Here is a 22500-nt window from a genome sequence, read left to right on the forward strand (position 1 = left end):
GCAAGAGCGATCTATTAAGAATAACGACCACATTATACGTCTCCTTGCCATCTTTGATTATGGACGATAAGCAATAATAGCAGGCAGTGATGATCCTTTGACTGGCGTTCTAACAACGTCCGGATCGTGATTTCGATGCCTCGGGATCGCGGTAGTTTGCGGTTAAACGGAAATGTTTTACCGTCGGAGGTTCTACCTTGACAATAGCAACGGAGGAAGGATTCCTCTTTGAAATTTTTATTTCGTGCATTATCAAGAGAAGAAAATAAATCGAAATTTAGAAAGAAAAAAATTACCGATTCATCGTCAATTTATTATTAACGATCGAAATTTTAACGACGATTATTAAACTATGAATTACGCTACGTCGTTTTATTTCGAATTGTTCCGCAATTTTGCAAGAAATTGCGCCATATGTTTTTGTGCCATAAGGAAAAAAAAAAAAAGATTCGACAAATTTGTTTTACCTATTCTCTTGGCGTCCCCTAACTATACATAAAAAACAAAAAATCATTCTAGCGAGAATTTATCGGACACATGGAGAAGACTTATCCTTGCAAATTGCGGTTGTCGCAAGCGAACGTAAGTCATCGTAATGTAACTTGTAATAATAACCACGTTATTATTACAGTCGACGGATAGGATAATAGAAATTAACGCCGTTTCTTTTTTTTTCTCTCCTCCTTCTCCTCTTTTATTTTATTATTTTTTTTTTTCTTACTTTTTTTCCCTCCATTTTATTACCATTGAGAAAATCGTAAAATAGTGACGATCCAACTTCGAATAGCTACATACATCGTTATATGAAGAAAATCATCGTGCATTTCGTTAATAAGATGCAGATACTTATCATCGTGTTTTCAGCTAGAGAAACTTCAAGTCCACGATTATATACTCACGATTCTACCGGAATAAACCGTTTAATGGACCAAAAGAAACATGCTAATCAGGGAAACTGTTACATACATTCTCATGTGGAATTTAATTAACTTCCCGTGGTGGTATTATCATCTTCGCTCAATAAAGTTTCGTATCAGATGCAAGAAAAGGTAATTGTCTTCGATAAACGTTCCTTTCGTGGATAATTAATCGTCCGAAGGTAAAACGATATAATATCCGAGTGCGATAAAAACGTAATATAACGAATTTCGCAATTGCAAGAAAATTTAATAAAGATTATTTATTAAACAAAACGTAAGAATTATGCATTTAAACAAAATTAAAAAAAGATGATATAAAAATTAAATATAAAAAAGATTTAATATAAAAAAATGTAATATAAAAATTTAACATAACGCAATTGCAACATTGACTTTTTCCAATTCAGGAAAGCCTTTCTCCCATTCTCGTAATTTCGATATATTTTTAATTAAGTAAATCATTTAAGAAACTACGAGACTTTCGTTCAATTATTACTTGATATCGTTAAAAGAAATAATATCCTTTTAGCGATGGAGAATTTAAAACGTCGATCTATAACGTTTATTCGACCGTGGAAAAGAACGGTATCGCTTAATTACACACATTGGATGAAATTTTACGAGCCCTCGAACGCGATAGCGTTAAAATTATTGCCACTCGAAGAAGGAACTCGAAAGAAGGAAGGAAAGTTGCCGCTAAAACGATAAACGATCTTTCAATGGATCATCGATCTTGAAAATTTTCAAATGACGATCGAGATTTACTACGAACGAGATAAGGGGATATCTTGGCAAGTGGAAAAAAAGAAAAGAAAAGGAAAGGAAAGGAAAATAAATATAAATATCGTAAGATTCATTGCCGTAATTATCATTTAATCGAGGTTAAACGAAATTACAAGTGTTTACGAGAGTTACGAGGACGATTAAATATCGATGTAGATCGGAGAGAGAAGAAGAACACGCTTGACGATCGTCAAGGTTACGTTCGCGGTTTGATTAGGCACGTTACATGTTACATTATATTACGCACTCTACGTTAGGATGATGATACGTATGCTGTAACACGGAAACAACGAGTAAAACGATAAATGAAAAAAGATTGATGAAAGAGTGAAAAGATCTGACGTAACTCTTCTCTCCAAGGTAGAAACAAAATATCTCTGAAGAATGAAACGTCTCGCTTCGACGTTTATGAGTCGCGTTTGAGATCGAGAGATCATTTTTCTTTTTAATCCTCCCACGCTAGTCTTCACCGCAGCGTCTCGATACTTCCGCAAATTTCTTGGAATCGAGAGAAGAAATACAAAGAATTTTCAATAGTTCTTCCGATGGTAGAAGGAAGGAAGAAAAAAAGGATCAACCTCAAAATTTATTCGTCAATTTCGATCGATGTTATTAAAAATAATAATCGATGAAATAAATCGTAATTACGATCGATTAATTTTCACGATTAATTTTCACGGTATATAATTTGCCTCGATTTTAACTATTATTTATTTAAACCATTATTAATGCATATTTTAATAGTTTTTCATCGTGTAATATAAAGATTTTTTGTTTTATATATATATAAGTTTTTTCTTTTTTATTTATTTTTCCTTCTTGTATTTCTTTTTTTTCATTTTCTTTTTTTTCGTTATTCTTATAACGTTAACGAACGGTAGATATTTTTCATACTACTATTTCTAAGTTTTAATTTTCCACAAATATCTATTACTTAAATCACACGGTGCACTTTAAAAAAAAAGAAAAGCGTGTCTGTTCGATGGTTGAAGAAGTTAGAATTCGTTGACCTCGATAAGCAAAAACGCCGTTTTCTGCTTACAGGTGACGATCATTCCTATGATCTTTATGAATTTCATGTCACGAGATCCGCCTACGGTCGATGCAAAATGTTCTCCAGTTTCTAGACACAATTCTCTCACCCACACGATATATTTTCCCGAACAATCGAGAAATAACTTGTACGATACGATGGATCGTTAAATTCAGTTTGTTTGTAAGTCAAGTTTGTTGACGACCACAAAAAAATATTCTATTTTATTCAAACCAAATATAGAAATAATTTATTAACCCCTGCAACAATAGAATTTTACGATACGATACGAAACACCATACATACACACACACATCCTTATATATATACACATTATTCCATATATATGTATACATACATACATACATATATATATATACACACATATACTTATATATGAGAATATATGTGTGTATATATATGTATGTATATACACATATACATATATATATGGGAATAAAATGTGCAGACTTCGAGATCGTTCCTCCCTCAATAATTAATTCAGTTGTATAGTCGTGTTTGTTCTCGCACGAAGGCGGACCTTGGGGTCCAGAACCCGAAGCCCGACACTCCGTGTCCGTAGGACGCCTATAAATTCCAACTTACCCGTTCACCGGAATGTGCATTTTTTAGCGGTTACGAAGGCGTGCAAGGGCAAGGCTTTTTTGCGATAGAACGATCAGGCCGAGGGAAAAGAGAGTAAAGGGATCATCGTGAAAGAACGAAAGGGTTGAGGAGATGGAGAGAGGGGTGAAAGAGGAGAAGGATTGGGACCGGTCGATTCATCGACGTTCATCCGGTTGCGGATGTTCAGGAGCGATCGAACAAAGACGATGAGTGGAGTGACTCGAGAAGAGGGCGGAGAAGAAGTAAGTGGGTAGGGGAGGGACAGCCAGACTTGAAAATCGTTTTCGTTCCGAAGGTCGAAGGTCAACGACGCTCCTCTAGGCTTCTCGTTACCTTAACGACTCCTTAACAACGACGCTATCGATTTAACGAGGTGGATAACGTGTTAAAACTATATATATACACACACATATATTTATATTATATTACATACATATATATATTATATATATATAAAACTCGTTATATATGTATATATGGTTTATATGATATGGTTCCCAATCATATATGTTTTTGATAAAATGTGATCGAAAACTATCGATTATATCAAGATCCATTCTTTTTTCAAAGCTACAGATCGACTGTGATATTTTGGGATATTTATAACATTCCTTTTATCCGGAATCCTTGATTTATTATATTTCTCGGAAGTTTTTCTTCTTTTTTTTTTCAAGTTACATACTCGTGGTCGATCGATTGAGAATAGCATAGAATCATTCAGGTTAGCTATTAAATGAATATCTTTTCTTTTTTTTTTGTATTTTTCCAGCGAGCTCGATTCTCGATCACCCGATGTGCGTGTTATCTATTTACTCGTTACGATAATCGCTCCATTATATTACTATCTATTTGCTCGTTAGAGTAATCTTTCAAGTGTCGATAGAACGTTCGCGTTATATTATATATTTAGTTTTTCTTTACCAAAGAAACGATCACTGACTGAATTGCGCGTGGGTTTGTGAATAAACTCGTGTACCACCTTGTCGATTGGCTGAGATCAAAGAATGAGCGTCCTTTGCCGTGAGTACACGTGACCCTAACCTTAAGATATACAAGAAAAAGAAAGAGAGAGAGAGAGAATGATCAAAGACGATGACTATGACGACGACGTATGGACATTCGTGCAAACGACAATAGCGATCCTTGACGGTCGATCTAGATCGAGGATCGCGTACACCTCAAGCTCGTTCCGGGAACCTTAACGAGAGAACATTAAGCATAACGAAGGCATTCTTCGAACGCTCGCGTATCTACGTCTGATCGCATCGAAAGAAAAAAAGGAAGAAAGAGAGAAAGAAAGAAAAAATTATCAAAACTGTCGATCGGGATCACGAGATACGGTTCTTATTCGAGAAGAAATGTAAAGTAATTCAGCTTTTCGATCTCTCCTACCTTTGGATCCTTTCTTAAAACGAAAGAAAAAGAAGGAGAATTTCTTGACCCGATATCTTGACCTATCTTCGATTTTTTTTTTAACTTTTTTTCTTCCTTTTTCTTTTCTTGTTTACTTCAAACATTACACGAGACGGTACGATGTTAATTGAACGACGTTAATTATAAGGATTCTTTAATTTCGTATGCTAACGATTTCAAGATTACGGGGGTAGCCCGTATCGCCGATTCGTCATTCTTTTACAACCGATGTCACCTTACCTTACTTTTGCGATTTATTCCGATGTATGAATTATAATTTTAAATATTACATACACTCGTCTATATTGCCTCACTAATCTGTTAAAAAGCCGCGTAGAAATCAAGCAAACGTTAAAACTTCTTAATAAAGAAGACGGGTACGACTGTTTGGAAGTGTTCAAAAACCATTTCCTTCGGTTAATTGAGTTGGTCTCTTCTTACCGAGCCGGCCTTTATTGCCAGCCATAATCATCGTAACACAAGAGCTTATGTACTTACGTATTCCTTTGCCCTCAGAAGCGAGGACGTCACCTCGAAACGAGGTTAATCGCACGAAACGCGTTCGCGCGACACGAAAGAACTTGACGATGTCTTCTCTCGCGGACATCGTTGTTTTTAAGAAGAAGAAGAAGAAGAAGAAGAAAAAGAAGAAGTATTCGTCGCGTTCTTTGGACGGTGCGATATCGTAACGTAAAATAACATTATCGTAATCCTAACCGAGACTCTTCTTTATGACGCGATTTATCTTTATGGCGTAATTAAAAGTACGATGGTTACGAAAAAAAAAAAAAAATAATAATAATAATAATAATAAAAAGAACAAGAAAAAAAAAGGAAAATTGAGCTCTCGAGTAATTCGCGAAACTGATACCGATGTGTTCTTCTTACATCGCTTGTGGACTACTTTCCCATTGCGTGAATACCAAAAAGAAATATATACGTGTACGTAAAGCGGTGTCCTTTTTGTACGATGAGATCGTTCTTACCCTTTCATGGCGTTACTCATGATGTCCTTTGTATGGAAATTGGAGTAATGTTATAATAAATATCAGGCTTGTACGAGAATCGCTACTGTAAGAAAAAGAATGGAAAGGGATCAAGAACGATCTATAGCGAGTGACGAGATACGACAAATTCGTGAGACTCCAAAAAATCAGTCGGTGTATCCGAGTCAAGAGAGAGAGAGAGAGAGAGAGAGAGAGAGAGAGAGAGAGAGAGAGAGAGAGAGAGAGAGAAAAGTGGCCGATTGTTTGGTAAGAGTATTACAACGACGTTCAGAAGTCACAACATCGACTCTCGTATCTCAAGATTGGTACGCTATTGGAGTTGTTTGGAAGGGACCACGAATGTGATTTAAAAGCGAAAGAAACAAACAAACAAACAAACAAAGAAAAAGAAGAATAACGAGCCCATGATTGAAAAAAAAAATAAAAAAAGAAAACACGAAGAAAGAAAATAAAAAGGAGAACTCGATAAGCACCCTTGTCAACGTCAATCGATCGGTCAACCCGACTATTATCGATTGTTCCATATCCGTTAAGCGTGCTGTAATATCTTATAATCCATCCTGTAATACTTATTTTCGTTACACGGTGATTCACCTCATGCATCGTAAGATATATAAAAAAAAAAGAAAGAAAGAAAGAAAGAAAGAAAGTGCGAAGACGATAAGATAAAGAGCGTCGTTTCGTTCATATTGATCGAGTGCTCGAGCGAAGATGAAATAAAAAATAAACAGAAAAAGAGAGAGAGAGAGAGAGAGAGAGAGAGAGAGAGAGAAATGAAAAAAAGAAAACAGGAAAAAATTAACAGAATGGAGAGAAACGATCCTGGACCCTCGTCAACGTCCAACTCTAAAGCGTTTCGATTTAATGCTCGCTCGGTTGTCCTTCAGTAAGATGCAACTCGATCGATGCTTGCACCGGAAAGATCGTCTTTCTGTTTTTTCATTCATATAAAAAAGAAAATAAAAAAAAGAGAGAAGTTAGGTAGGGTTTGATTACCTTTGAGTCGAACTCTTTCGACTGTCCCCTTTCGACGTGGCTCGAATGAGCAAAAGTCCTCGACGAAACACGAACCTTCATTTCTTTGTGAAGACAACGAGAGAGATCGAGTGCCTTAGAGCAAACATGGAACTCTCTTAGCCCTTACTTATGCTAATAAAACCTCTTGTTTTCACGTTAAAAGGAAAAGAAAAGAAAAGAGAAGAAAAGAAAAGAGAGGTTTCTGGAGAAATTAAAAAGATATTTCGGTGAGTCCCGTATCAACTTGGCTTCGTTTAGATCACTCTTGGATCATTGTACCCTGAAGAGGTAGTTTACTACTTTTCATAGTCGTTTATAACGCTTCTTTCTTTGGCATTCCCGTTGTGCGATCCTCGTTCTCGTATATCTTTACTTCTGAGACATCTCGTTCTCGAGAAAATGTAAATTCGTATAATATTTTCATTCGTGAACGTACGAATGTATATTCTCTTTTTTCTTTATTCTTTTTTTTTCTTTTTTCTTTTTTTTTCGTAACATTTCTAAGTAAGCTCTAGAATATTAAAATATCCTAAGACCTGAGAGAAAATCGTAGCCGGATTATGATAGGATTATTAAGAACTTAGTAAAGTCGGGATATTAAATGGTGTTCGAGGTATTAAAAGGAATCTCGAAGATCATGCACATTCTCGCGTACCTTGGTCGTAGACCTTAGTCGAGTATAATCTATGCTTGCATAACAAACGCTCATTGCCGCTTCGATCATGCGTTACTTTTCCTTTTGCTATCATCCCGCTTACCAAGCGTCTAGGAAAGGTTACACGGAATGCAATGCTGCATACGTTAGGCGTTTTTCTTTTGTACGTCCAAAGGGCGATTAGTGCCGTTGCAATCGTGACAAACGCATCTTGCCCTTTCTTTCGACGTCCTTTCGTATATCTTCTAATAATACGATGTAACTTGCCATGACGCAACACTGTCATCGTCGACGTCGACGTCATCGTCATCGTCGTCATTGTCGTTTTCGTCGACATTGTCTCGTGGTCAGGATTTCTCTCGTCTTTCCTGTTTGATGTATACTGACGTGGGATCACTTCGACCCGGAACACGATCGTATTATTATAAATACGATCGAGATGCAAATCGATAAAGCTTATCCTTGTTATTTTAAAAGAAATTTTTTTTCCCTCTTTTTCTTTTACTTTTTTTCGTCTTTCCTTTTTTTTCTTTTTTTTTCCAAGAAAAACATTCATCGACCATGACTTATTAATAGTTTCAATCGAATTAACACGAGTAATTTTAAATATTAAATTATATGGTATTACGAAACACGTCGATCAATTTCCTACTACTGGTTATTTTTTTCTTTTTTATTATTAATCTTTTTTTTTTTTAATTATAATTATTTTCACAAACTTGACAAAATAAAAGTGGTGTTCTTTATATGTGCCTTCGTATATTCTAATGAACATTGAAATTATTTATGCGCAATACTGATCGTAAAGAAACCGTGAAAGGACACCCAGTATTCTCAATACCTCGTATGATAAGCGACTGTTCTCGATTTCCGTTCATTTAGAAACGTTAACAAGATCGTTCAAGCCTACAAACAATATGAAGGAGGGATCGACAACGAGACTCGGTAGGCTTATCGATTTCTTTTTGCATTTTGTTATAATAACGACATCGTTAGACTTGCTAATTCGTGCGTAGTCGTAAGACGATAATGCCATGACCTTTGTTAAGTCCTCGCGAATTGAATAATTTATTATCACCAAGATCTCTGTTATATCTAAAAGAAAAGAATTTTTGGAATGTATATATCAAAAAAAAGACATATATATATATACGTACGTAGTAAAAAAAGAACATAAAAGAGACGAGTCAAAATTCTTTCATGCCATTTTGGTTTACGTCATTCTGATCTTTAATCGTACTACTGTGATTATGCGAACTTATTCCAACAATCAAAATAGCGGAATCTTATCCACCCACACTTATGTTCTGTTATTCTCGCGAGACAAACATCATACGTCGTTTCGAGATGAAAATTATCATGCTAATCGTAGAACTAAAAGACATCTAATCGCTAAGAGATATCTATGTACTTTACTCCGACATACTACTGAAAAAGAAAGAAAGAGAAAGATATGTATATATAAAGAGACAGCAACTGACATTAAAAGTCACCAAGCACGACGTGACTTTGTAATCTGACCATGGCATCTCGCCAAATAAACGAGCCATAGTCGTGGCCACGGCAAAGTCGTATCTTGACTTTTTATTCTATCATGAGATTTGTGTGGGCCCTTGTTGAAAAATGCTGGGTGCTTCTGCCTTCCCTTCCTTTTTCTTTTTTAATTAAAAAAAAATAATAATTATAATAATAATAATAAAAAATGTACAAATATCTTCACGGAGAATTCTCATTGTGTTTTCTTTTCGGATCATATAGGATTATCTAGAGAATCTCTTTCTCATACTAAAAGAACAGAGAGAGAGAGAGAGAGAAAGAGAGAGAGAAAAGATGGCTTATTCTTTTCGAATAAAAATTTTTTTCTCCTCCTTTGGTACGCACCATTCCGAAGCACACCACTTGGCGTAGCTTCGATAAAGAAAGGCGTAAGATGAGATACAGTGGCGGGGATCCAACGTGGCGCCGTCTTAAATATCCGTATGGCGCGTTTCGCGATTACGTAAGAGAAACAGGATTGCGAACAGAGAAATTTTCCTAAATTCAAAGGAATCGTTATCGGGAACGATCAACATCTTTGTTAGGCAATTTTTTAAGTGGCGACCATTTGTATTATTAATTGAGAAAACAACAAATAAATATAGTGCTCCTCGTAATGCGAACATTTTGCTCGAAACAATAGATCGAGATGAATCATGATAAATATAGCTATAAGATGACTTTTGATACGCCCACGAGAGAGTAGAGCTGTTCTAGCTAGCGTAACTAAATCGATCCACTTCCAGTCGAGGTGAATTATAAATGCGTTAGACTCGTATGCGAGAACTCGTTCCCGTCTTTGTTCCCGTAACAGCTGCGACGTGCAACAACGACAACGACAACGACAATGACAACGACGACGACACTCCAAAATAGCTAAAGAAAGAAAGATCGCAATTCTCGCGGTTGGTTACACCGTCCCAAATTCCAAGGGTGCTCTTAACTATCGTCACGCAATACCTTGTTGTCTCTCCGCGACAGAACACCGTCTCGTTGTTATGGCACTTGGTAGGCAGGCGTATGACATTAAGCGCTAAACTAGTCGGCCATTTCGCTTCAAGTAATTCAGGACAAGCGAAAGAAAAAAAATGCGCCATCGAAGGTCTGTCTGTGTCTGTATATCTGTCTGTCTATTTTTCTCGGGGTCGTTCTATTAGAATTAACACCAATGGCTAAGCGAGCGATAGCTGCCGGTATCCTGACCTTTCGAACAAGATGGAGGAGTATCATATCTCGCGATCCATAGATCGACTCACTCGGTAATATACGCGCGACGATATTTCCTTGTTCGGTGAAGATTATGCGCACACGTACTACATGATCCAGTACCAGCATTTCTCGAGGTACGTACTTATTTACGTACGTTCGAACAAATCGATTAGCGTGTCGGACAAGGGAGAGTTATCCGTTCTTGTCAAGGCTAAACCCTTTCTCTATTGCAATCACAGTCCGCACGAGTATCCTATTTTATTACCGCAGTCCACTTTGCATCCTATTGAAAATCTTTCTTCTCGTTAATCCGATCCTTTTCATCGAACCAAATTAACGAAATAGATTTCATTCTATTTCTTCTTTTCGATATCGTCGATTTTTCTCTCGTTACGAAAGACGATTATCTCTCTTTCCATTGATACATCGATCTTTTTATCGTTCGACTTTTCTTCTTTTTCTTTCTTTCTTTTCTTCTTTTTTTGTATTAACAAAGCAATTCTTTATTGATCGCTTCGGGAGAGAAAGAGATCGTGAAAAAATGGTAGGGGGATAAAAATGAAGGTTTAAATCCTTTCGGTCGATATCCTACGGCGAACTGAAATGCTTGAACGACGTCGTGGCAGTTACCATATTCAACGAAGCGTGTATACGACTTTTCCACAGTCACTTTCATAATACGAACCACTTCCGAAAGTGAATTGAGTTATTCGAAGTCGAGAGTAAAGAGTAAGAGAGAAAGAGAGTGAGAGAGAGAGAAAGAGAGAAAAAAGACCATATATACATATATAATAATATTCTTTATAAAACGCGTTTGACTGTAAACGATTACGAGAAATGCGTATTTAATGGAATCCTCGCGTTCACCATCGCGTCTTCTCCGCGAGTTTGGGTCATGGCTATTTCAAATGCTATCACTTACGTCCATGACAAAATTTTTAAGTAAGCCTTTTCTCACGATCGAGCTCATCCCTGAAGAAATTTTATTTATCTCGTTTTCATTTCGAATTTGCATCTCGCATACGATAGTCGAACTTTCGATAACGATAAAAATCACGTTGAAAGTAGAACGACTGAACGATGTAAAATCGTTTTGATCGTTCATAAATTCGTCGATCGATTGGGCAAATACACGAAATCTCTAGAATCGTCGATCGAACTCGATCGATCACATCGTTCGATCGACAACTCTAATTTATAGTCGTGTACACGTATTCGTCGAGACTTTACGTTAGGCCCGTCGACTCTGTGAAATTTACGCGGGTTACTCGCATTACATATATTACCAATCTTGGTCAGGAGTTTCGTAATATACTCTGACAATACCAACCTCGGATTACCGAAGTAACGTAATGCTGTGTGATTCCCATTCACGCACCTCTCGGTTGGTTCATTCGGTTTATCGTCGACTTTGTAATTCGTTTAGGCCTGTAATTATTAACTGTCCTCGGTCATTATCATATTGTCATCATAAATTGTCACGTAATTATTTTCATTATTTTCTTGCTTCATTCTCTTGCGTATTCATTCGCGAGATCGTAACACTTGATTTTATATAAATCGTTCGAGCTCTTATCATTGAACTTGTGACAAATGGTTGTTTCGTTCGTCTAATGCGAAATTAGGATGACGAGGATATAAAGAAATTCTTATCGCGAAGGAAAAATTAATTACGTTGCGACTAGGTCATATACGATTCGACCATACGTTCAAGGGAAAAGTTATAAACGATAGTACGGCTACGACGTTTACGCTATAAATCACGATGAAGTCAATCAACGCTGACTCTCTCGCTACGTGACTCGCATTGTTTCTTAGCAAGTGTCACGGTCGCGCTAAGATCTACGAACGAGTGATTGACCTAAAGAATATTCGATAATAATAAATATGAAAATAAATCGTTCTTGAATATGTAACAAAATATTTTTTATCATTTCCTACGTAAATCGGAGAAAGTGATCGAATTCAAAGTGGAAGAACGTAACCAAAAAAAAAAAATTAAATTATATTTTTTCGATTCCGTGAAAGAACTTCGTAATTTAAAATCTTTAGAAAATGGTGGCATACGCATGCCGTACGCGTTTATGTTACTACAATGCCTACGTCGTTATGTGTATATCTCGTATGCTTCTAAACTCGATTACTTTCATTAGAAGCTTGTTATAGTTATCGATAAAATACATGATTCATACGTCGAGAATCTTGTTACCGATTAGAGCATTACATTCTTCTCTCTCGTACGATCATAGCATTTCGATCTCACCTATTGACCCATCGATTAAAGGAAAAAGGAAAGAAAAAAAAATCCAAATAATAATTTTTTTCATGATAAAAGAAAACATTTGTTTCCTCGTGCACGATCAAAGATATCGATAATGATCGTGTGGTATTAATCGTTTTCGCGAACACTGTCCTCGATTCATTCTCATCAATAACAAACGGCATGGACCGAGGGAGCACTTATCATCCACCGATGACAACTCGAAAGAGTTAGAGAAAACATTTATCACGCGCGTCAGCGAGATCCACGTCGATCTATTGCACCAGCCTAGTAATATACTAATGGATAAAAAGAGACAGTTAGATAGAGAAAAAGAGAGAAGGAAAGAGAGAGAGAGAGAGAGAGCGAAAAGAAAAAGAAAAAGAAAGGAGTAAGCACTGTTACTCACCGACATAGCGATCGGCGATAAAACCAAGTTGTTCCTGTCCAAAGAAGAACACCCAAGCGAGTACCGTTTCTTCACTAAAGAAATTCAAGAAATTCTCGAACACCCGAAAAGAATTATCTCTGGGAGTAAAAAAAAAAAAGAAACACAAAAAAAGAAACAGGAAGAATTGCTAACCAAAAACAAAAATGAAAAAAAAAGAAGAAATATTCTAATCAAAGAACGTCAACGACGATTGAGAAAAAGACGCGAAAAAGAAATCAAAAAATAAAACAAATATTTTTGTTCAAGTTTGTAAAAGAGTATGATTGTCGCTGGCAGCACCGGTTTCGCCAGGGAGACAAGCGGGATTCGCTCGTAATTCGAAGACTGGTCATCGTCGTGGCGATGCCACGGTATTCAAAGATCGAAACGACGGCAAGTGTCGGCACTTGCGGGGGATCGAGTGATCCCAGCGGAGGTGCGTCCCGTGCTTTCTCGGCGGGGACCGACGGGCTAAAGGTGAGGGAGAGGGAGAGGTTCTGACCCCCGCACGCGATATTCACGAAAGAAGAGGGAGAAGGAGGGGGACTGTAGACCCCACGGAAGCGTGCTTGGTAGGGGACCCAAAGAGAGGACCTAGCGTGTTATTGAGTGTGCGCGTCGATATCTTGCTCTTTCCTTTTCTTTCGTATTGTTGCTGTTGTTCTTGTTGTTGTTGTTGTTGTTATTTATTCCTTGAAAAAAAAGTGTTTCCCAGATATTTTCTCAACGACCTAATTTGTATCAATTAGATACGCGTCCATTCATAGTCGAAAACGTCTGATCCAAACTTCTATTCCTAAAATGAAGATCGAACGATGTCGAAATTTCCTAAGGTGAATCTTCCTGTTTGTTTATTCGACTCTATCAGACTTGAATTTCTCGTTAATTTATTTCCGTAAGAGAAAAAAGAAACACATCTACAGTTCGTACGCTATACGATGTGAATTGATTCAATTAGTCGGCGATGTACGTGCAAGTACGTGCTCGACAAAGAGATGAAGATAAAGGAATACAAAGGAGAAAGAATAAGAAAGATAGAGAAAAAAGAGAAAGAGAGAACGAGAACATGACGTCGCCAATAGCTCGCTATGAAGACACGTATTGTTTTGTGCGAGCGGTACGATAGTTATGGGCCCTGGCAACCTTGTCCCAGTAGCTTGATTCTTGGCCCGTGCCGAGAAAACAACCCATCGGAGACTCGTCCGCGTTCTCGAGTAAACGACGAAATACGGGCGTTGATAAGGAGAGGACAGAAGAAGAAGAAGGAGAAAAGGGGACTTATTTCGAGGCGATTCGTAATAAGAGAATGAAAGACATAGAAAGAGAGGAAGATTCTCCTCTCGAATATCCTTCCGTAGAGGTATCCTCGCATCCTTGTTTTCGTGCGGAGGATGCGCGGCACCCGGTGCTATCTGGGTCATGGAAGCACCGTCCCGACGCTCTCAGATACCATACTTTTTCTTTTTTTCTCTTTCTCTCTTTCTCTCTCTTTCTTTACAAGTAATTTTTAATTTGCATTAACGTCTGGGAAAAGCGCGGGCGCCGACTAATGAGAGAGAATCGTAAGGTACGATATGGAAATATGAATACTACTTAAAATGGCCTCTTCTTTCTCTCGTTTTCTCTCTCTCTTTCTCTCTACGTTTTTATCTTTCCTTCTCTCTCGTTGAAAACTCGATTTTGAATGCGTATTAAGACGCAACCCAGTCTTCCATCGTGGAAACGTTTCTCCGATCACCCGAAGGCGGACCACTCTTACGTAATCGAGGTAGGCAAAGAGAGCGTACGCAGTTTTCGCGGGAAATCTCGCGCATTGCTCGTTGCTCGATCGAATAAGTCGAACCATCACGCGGGAATATTCGAATCTTATTACTTTCTTAAGAACGTATAAAATAATGGTCGAACAACAATCTTCTCTTTTTATTATTATTATCATGATTATTATTATTATTATTATTATTATTATTATTATTATTATTATTATTATTATTTCTTTTTTTTCTTAATTTTCTTACGCTTCCTTCTTTTCGCGTAGGAGTAAAAGTCCTGTAATCACTTGGTCATACGATTACGGGAATAAATACGTGGGAGTCGCATTTAAGACTTTAAGTATCTCGTCTGTGTCTCCTGACAATGAGAGAATCGATTTCGTATCTGAGTATTTTCGATCGTGATAAATTGGGATTATTGTCCTGGGAGATAATCAAGAAGAAACAGGCACGCGTCTTTATTTCTCACCCTTATCTCTTGTTTGTTTTATTTTTCAATATGGCGTATATAAAAGTATAAATGGCGTATGTGAAAGGCCATGTGGGTCACGGACGGCCAGGAAGAAACTTTTTATCGACCTAGACCAACCATCAAAAATGACAAAAAAGGTTAGAGGGGAAAAAGAAGAGAAGAAGAAGAAGAAGAAAGAAAGAAGTTATCTCTTTATTGCCCTTTTTTTCATTGACTACGAATTCGGTATTTATCGCGAAAGACAAAGAGTCACATTCAGCGGTCACATTTATCAAACTGATGTCATTTAATGCTTACTTGATTTATTATGCAAGCATATATATATATATATATATATATATATATATATATATATATATATATATTACAAGTCCAAGCTCTTCTGGCATACACGTTCTCCTCTTCCATTGTGCGAACGTACGTATAAACGCGGAGACTCTCTTTCTCTTCGATCCTTTACACTCGTCTCCAGTCGAATTCTTCTTGTCTCGAATTAAATCCTACATTGAGACACACTGGCATCGACGATGAATAAATATTTGGATAATAAAAACGATTATATCTCTAGTACGTTCCTGACAAATTAATGTTACCCACAATGCATTCTTAATCGATCTTGACTTTGTTCGATCAAAGATAAACGAACGTACCAACGTACGTACACATTTCTTCTCGACATTTACCAGATTCTCATGAATTTTAAATTGAAAGGAAGAAGAAGAAAAAGAAGAAGGAAAAAAGAAATAATTTAATAAACGTCAGTCGAGCTCTAACGACGGTACCTCGTTAATCTCTGTCGCAAGAAGGCCCACCTCGTCGAGCAAATTGTCTTCTAATGACGAGTTCCACGGTCGCTACCGCAATTGGGAACCAGTGAAAAAGAAGCTCGACGTGTTCCAGAGACTTCGAAAGTGTTCGTCGTTGCACCTTCGTTCGAGTAAGACCTCAAAGACAATTGTTTTCTAAACGACGACGACGAACACGATTGATTCTCCGACGATATTTTTCTACACGAACGTTGTTCGACTATGCTATCCAGGTCATGGTTCTTCACGGCCACTTTGCTGTCCTAGACGAAAGTAACAAAAATAACGAGCCCTTTTTAACGATTTCCAACACACCACGAACACTTCTTTTTTCTCATGTTTTAAGTAGATGGATTCACTACGCTTTTTTTCAATTTCGGACCAGTTTATTATTATTTCTTTTTTTCTTTTTCTTTTTTTTTTCCTCCAACATATTCCAGAACCATAATCGTTTCGTTACTGGAAACTACTTTACGAGGAGGAACCTGCCGGACGATTTAACGAGGGTTCACCCTTCCTCATTTTGTTCATTTTTCAACCTTTAAGCGATTTCGGACGATGAAGAAATTACGCCCGAAGTTAGGAATAAAAAAGGAAGTCCTTCGAGGAGATCTCTTTATTATCTCGTTCCCTTATTTTGTGTTTTCTGTTCTTTTGGTTTTACACTGACGATGACTTTGTTCGTTGTAAAGGATTAAATACAAAAAAAAAGTCGATCTCGTTGATGGAACATTAAAGTAATTTCGAGACACTCTCTTCTCCTGGCGCTTTCATTAATTCTGGTGTAACTTAAAATCTTGCTGATTCATCCTAATCACATTGATTGATTTTTTTTTTCTTCTCTTTGTGGCTTTATTTTTCTTTTTCTTTTTCTTTTTTTTTTTTTTATGTATTACAAAAAGTAGAACACATTTGACAGTCGAGCGTCCATATTTAACAACGTCGAATAAATTACGGTAAATATATTCTACATCGTTTACGATATATCGCTTTCAACATACGAACGTTGCATAGACGGGTTTCATTTTCAAGTTTTAAGTGCATACTTCGGCGCAAGGACGAATAGTTCGCCGATTTATTGTTCCACTCTCGTTACGGTGTCTAACTCTGAAATTAGTGCCACGGATCGGTTGATTTTCTTACGCGTACTTACTCGATCCGAGATACGTTTCGAAAATCGACGAATCGATCGGTCGATCGGAGATCAGTCAGTCCATGTAGCAAGGAAAGATGAGTCCCCTCGGAGAAAATTAGAAAGTTTCTTACGTGAGAAGAGATATACTCTTGCTTCATTAATAGATTCTTCTTTTTTTTTCCTTTCTTTCTTCCTTTCTTTCCTTTCTTTTTTTTTACACAATAATAAAACAAAATAAGAACTCGCGGAACGAACATTACAAAAGTCATTCGTATTTATTTCGCAAACCTCTCGACTTTCTAAACGTAATTTGTGAATATCGATGGACTCGTTGTATGGAACCTTTAAATATACTACTTGTACTTTTGATAAGGTATATTTTCTCTTCGTTGTTATCTTTACTCGTATGTAAGCCATCCACTCGTTCGTTCGTTCGTTCGTTCATTCGTTCGTTCATTTATGAGTATACCCTTATCCACCTGCCAACTCAATTGTTGCTTTAAAATGCTGACTCTTCATAACAAATACAACATATAACTTGGCACGTTGATTCTCCATAATGCATATAAATACTTTCGAAAATACGATGCTCTTCGTGTAATGCATATCCATCATCTAGGCAATCTGTCGAGTACGTTTCTTTTTTTATTTTTATTTATTTTTATTTTTTTCGGTTTTTCAGCATCCCCTGTTCTTCGTAACCATCGTTAATTGTTCCACGAACGAAAACATCTGGAAATGGAGAAAGCCCTCTCCTTCTCTCTCTCTCTCTCTCTCTCTCTCTCTCTTTCTCTCGTGGCATGCCTTACGAAAGTTTTGCAATATTTCGTAATATCAGTTACGGCGTAGCTGTCAAGTCGTACACGGACATTTTACGTAGCGAAGCGTTATTACTTAAGGTGTTCCCGTACCGCGTTTGAGACAGCGTAATTTAATAAAATTATGTCAGCTAACGCATCAGACGATTTGCAGAGGGATCTCAAAAGTCGACGATTCTAAATCGATCACGCTTCCTCCTCTTTCTCTTCATCCCTTTCTTCTCTTTCAATCTTTCTCTTCTTTCAATTGCTCCAAAAAGGAAAACGATTAACGTCGATCTTTCGATCTTACGATTTCGCAGTATCTTTTATATCATTCTGTAGTCCAACGAGTCTAAAGAAGCACACGTCACATCTATATGACGAAAATAATATGAATAATATGAATAATAATACTAAACGATTAAAATAATAATAATAATAATAATAATAATAATAATAATAATAATAATAATAATAATAAATAAAAATGACTAAACGAGAGAAAAAAGAAAGAAAGCAAAATAATTGTAAAAACGATACTAAGTTTCCAATGCAGATAATTGACTCTAACAACGGATGCATCTAGATGCATCTCTCGACGAGTATCCGAGCCGGGACGTGCCCGATCGGTATTTAGGCCTCGCCTTACGTAACCTTTTTCCAATGAGCGGCCGTCACCAACGGATGGATAAAATAAACTATTCCAGAAGGAGATGGTGGAGGGAGGCGGTGGAACCGACGTATTATGAGTCGGTTAGTAGTCGCTTGACATTGGACTCGGATTTTCCGTATGCATCTCGCGTTTGACTCTCCTACACCATAATACAATACAATCGAGAAGAGTAAAGTGGAAAGAGAAGAGTAGCTCGTTTATCTTTCTCCCTCTCTTTTTTTTTTTTTCTTTCTTTCTTCGTTTCGCGTAATAGAGGCTCGAGCCTTTCCTAAAAATATTCTCAAATGTGACGAAGACGTCGTCGTCCTGTCTTGTTATTCTCCTTCTTCTTCTCCTTCTTCTTCTTCTTCTTCTTCTTCTTCTTTTTCTTCTTCTTATTCTTCTTGTTAGCCTAGGACTCCGAACTTGTTGTCCGGTAGTTTCGAATGTACGTGCTCGCGTGCGCGTTCGAGCGAGCATCCGTCAATTGCGAAATGCAGGAATTCGAAGTGACATTCTTGTTGAGGTCAGACGCGTGTTCGAGGTTATCCTCGTGTTTAAAGGATTAGAACGCCTGTTTTCTCGCGCTGTGAAAATAAACTTCTTCGTTCTTTTTCTTTCTTTCTTTTTTTTTCTTTTCTTTCTTTTTTACACGCTATTAAGAAATTCTACGGAGTGTCTATGTATAGTGTACGTACGTTAAGTGAAGTAGCGATCGCGAACGAGCATGTGAAAAGAAAAAGAAAATGAGAGGCAAGGTGAAGCTATTTAATTGGATGTTTCGTTTCGTTTCGTTTCGTTTCGTTTCGTTTTGTTTCGTTTCGTTCGTGAGTGAAAAGAGATCTCACAATTTCTTTTTTTTTCTTCTTCTCTTTTCCATTTTTTCTTTTATTCTTTTATTGTTTTATTTTTTCTTTTTTCCCTTTTTTCTTTTTTCTTTTTTGTTTTTTCTTCTTTTTTTTTTACAAGTCACTTCCATCACACCAGGGTCTCGTCAGCTGCTCACGTCCGTGAAGATACGAATCGTTGGTAGCAACACTCGAAAATAGTATATCTATCTACGTATTTCTTACATACGACTCTCGTTTCTTTTTTCGAAAGGAGATTTCATCAACCCAACAGACGTATGAGAAAGTCATACCGTTCTCGCTTTATTCTTCCCTTTATTCTTTTTTCGATCAATCGATCGATCGATGGATCGATCGATCGATCGAACGAACGAACAATCGTGTCTGAATGAACTCGTTACGCCCTTACACTTTCATCAATGAAATAGTCAAGATAGTTAGGTCAAACGAGTTATTAATAATCTTGATCGTATCGATAAGAACGGAATATAAATGTGCAATTAGTATTGTGCTTGTTTTTTATTTTTTATTTCCATATAGACCGAAACAGGATTGATATTATGCAAAATAACAGAACAATATGAATCCATCGAGAGTGGACGAATCAAACGAGTCACACTTCGCCATGTTGACGTTCTTACACGATTTATCGAAAAATCGAAATTGGTCGGTATTAAGAATCGATTGAAAATTCTCTTCGAATATTTAATCAACGATCCATAATTCGTATGATAAAAAGGGAAGGAAGTAAAACGGGAGAAAAAGTAAAAAAAAGAAAATAAAAAAAAAAGCAAAGAAGAAAGGAAAAATAAAAAGATAAAAATAAAAACAGATCGAGGCTCTTGCGAAAAATTCGAATTTCGAGGACAAGGTTGCGGAGAGGATCGTCGACCCGAAGAGAAATATAATCGAGTCTTCTTTCGATCGATTCCCGCGTGCCTTCGTGCGTTGATCGAGGTTTCTCTGACCGGATACACAATACTACGACTCTTGATCAGCGGAAGAGGAGAGAAACCGATGACGTACTCGTCATCCAGGATTCAACGATGTCGATGCCGCGTGCGTTGTCACTCGTATCGGTCAACCTTGTAACATATACGCAAATAATCCAATAAATCTTGGTATAGGCTGTGTATCTCACGCTCGCTGGTTGCGCTTCGTTACTAGTTTCATCGTTTTAACTACTCCGCCGTTTCATTTGATCCTTCGTAGTCCTTGACACCCGACATAGTGTCACCGTAGGATGTTTAATGAGAGAAAGAAAGAGAAGAGAGAGAGAAAGAGAGAGAAAGAGAGAGAAAGGAATATGTATATGTGTGTGTATAAAAAAGAGAAGAAGAGAGAGGGTCGTACGTTCTCGTATATATAAAGAAGAAGAAGAAGAAGCGACCCGGATCAACCTCCAGTCGTTTCCCAATGATTGGTCTCTTCGAGCCACCATATGCCGAGTAGTATCCATCCCATATGTGTCCATACGTCACTTTACTCGATGTATGTATTCCTATCGAAAGACGTTAATGATCCTCGCAAGTTATTGACCACTACGGATAAGAATTGTCCTCGTTTCTTGTTTCTTCGTATCGTCGCTAGAGAATATATCCTTTCATGAGGGATAAAGGTTGAGTTACTTAGCTAGTATTATTATTTTATCCTCTTGCTGTTCGATGTTGGATCACGTTGAAAATGTCAGAATAATGATAGAAATGTGTGAGGGTATATCCTTCTTTTTTTTTTTCTTTCTTTTTTTTCCTTTTTTTTTCTTTTTCTTTCTATTTTTTTCTTTTCTTTTTGTGTGACGAAATAATTTGACCGCGCAAAGAGTAACAGTTATTTTTGAAAAAGATATATATCTCTTTTCGATAATCTCTTTTCAATAATCCCGCACGAACGAAGAAACGGTAACGATCATCATTGAGTAATATTCGATCGACTCGCGAAAGATGCACACTGACCCAAATCACGATATCCTTTCTCAAAGCCGAATGACTTTCATCGAGAGGAACCAATTTGTGGGTATATCGTCGTTCGTTCTCCGGCTTATAAACGCGTTGAAAATCGAAGCGGTTGGTATCCGATTCGATATTGTAAAACGGAGAATTCTCTTAGGGCGTTTAAATAGCGATTATTATTGCAAGTTTTATGGAAAAGGAACGGAGAAGGCAGAGGTACGTAATAATCATTAACCCGGATCGATATCCTTTCCCAATACTCGCGTTAACTTGGATGACCGGCGATTAACTTGCGGTCACCGGCATGCATGTATCCCCATTCTCGTCGTTAAAAAGGAGAGAAAAAGGTCTGTCAGGAACGACAATCGGTTTCTCGTAATAACTGGAATCCGTCGATCCTTGCTTGCTGCGTTCGTAATGCAGAAACGTTGGCTGGTAACCATGATGAGGATCATCGTATAATGATCGGTAGTGGTAGCGGGTGGCAAGCAGCAGCGGTTTTAGTAATAGCTGGTAGAAGGTTCTGATGCAAGATAATGGTATTAATAATAAGTGTACACGTGACACAGGCGTACATATATACGATATTATTATATGTTCGTGTACGGAAGAGAATAGAAGTTTTAAACGAGACTTATCGGGAACACGAAATTGTTCTTAAAGGTAACCCATTCGAAAGAGGAGGAGACTAAACGTTGCAATTATTCAACGCGTATTGATGCTTGCGCAATAGAAATGTCATTGGCCCGCTAGCGAAATAATTATTACCTCCTTTCGGCGTATAATGAGTTACCGCCATTATTTCTTTCTCTCTTTCTTCCTTCCTTTCTTCCTTCCTTTCTTTCTTTCTTTCTTTCTTTCTTTCTTTCTTTCTTTCTTTTTATTTTTTCTTTTTTTTTTCTTTTTTATTTTTTTTTTTTTTTTTTTTTTTTTTTTGTCGATTCCGTCGAGAAGCACCGCGTGCCATTCCGCATGCGTTACATGAATTACGACGCTGTATGGTAATAGTCGTGAGTCTAACGACCAACGTATAATTATGCATTTAGCGTGATGGTTTAATCGCATCACGATTTATCGGTAACCATGCGCGATGGATTTCTCTGCGCGAATTTACCAGGAAGTTGTAATGTTCCTTTTGGCAGCAACGAGAAACCTCTTTTCCCTTTGTCTCTCTCTCTC

The 22500-nt window shown here is 37.3% G+C and overlaps 2 protein-coding genes across 2 annotated transcripts in view; one reads left to right on the forward strand and one right to left on the reverse strand.

Annotated features, from left to right (window-relative positions):
• Window positions 1–13236, reverse strand: part of LOC127062577 (TSC22 domain family protein 1) — a 50365-nt gene extending 37129 nt beyond the window's left edge. Inside the window, exon 1 of the mRNA XM_050991061.1 lies at window positions 12870–13236. Coding sequence (XP_050847018.1) covers window positions 12870–12875 — 6 coding nt within the window. The 5' untranslated portion in view covers window positions 12876–13236. The remainder of the gene's footprint in view (window positions 1–12869) is intronic.
• LOC127062576 (nuclear migration protein nudC) overlaps window positions 1–22500 on the forward strand; it is a 70314-nt gene that overhangs the window by 38360 nt on the left and 9454 nt on the right. The window lies entirely within an intron of this gene.

The sequence above is a fragment of the Vespula vulgaris genome, chromosome 3 (assembly GCF_905475345.1).
Source record: "Vespula vulgaris chromosome 3, iyVesVulg1.1, whole genome shotgun sequence".
NCBI lineage: Eukaryota > Metazoa > Arthropoda > Insecta > Hymenoptera > Vespidae > Vespula > Vespula vulgaris.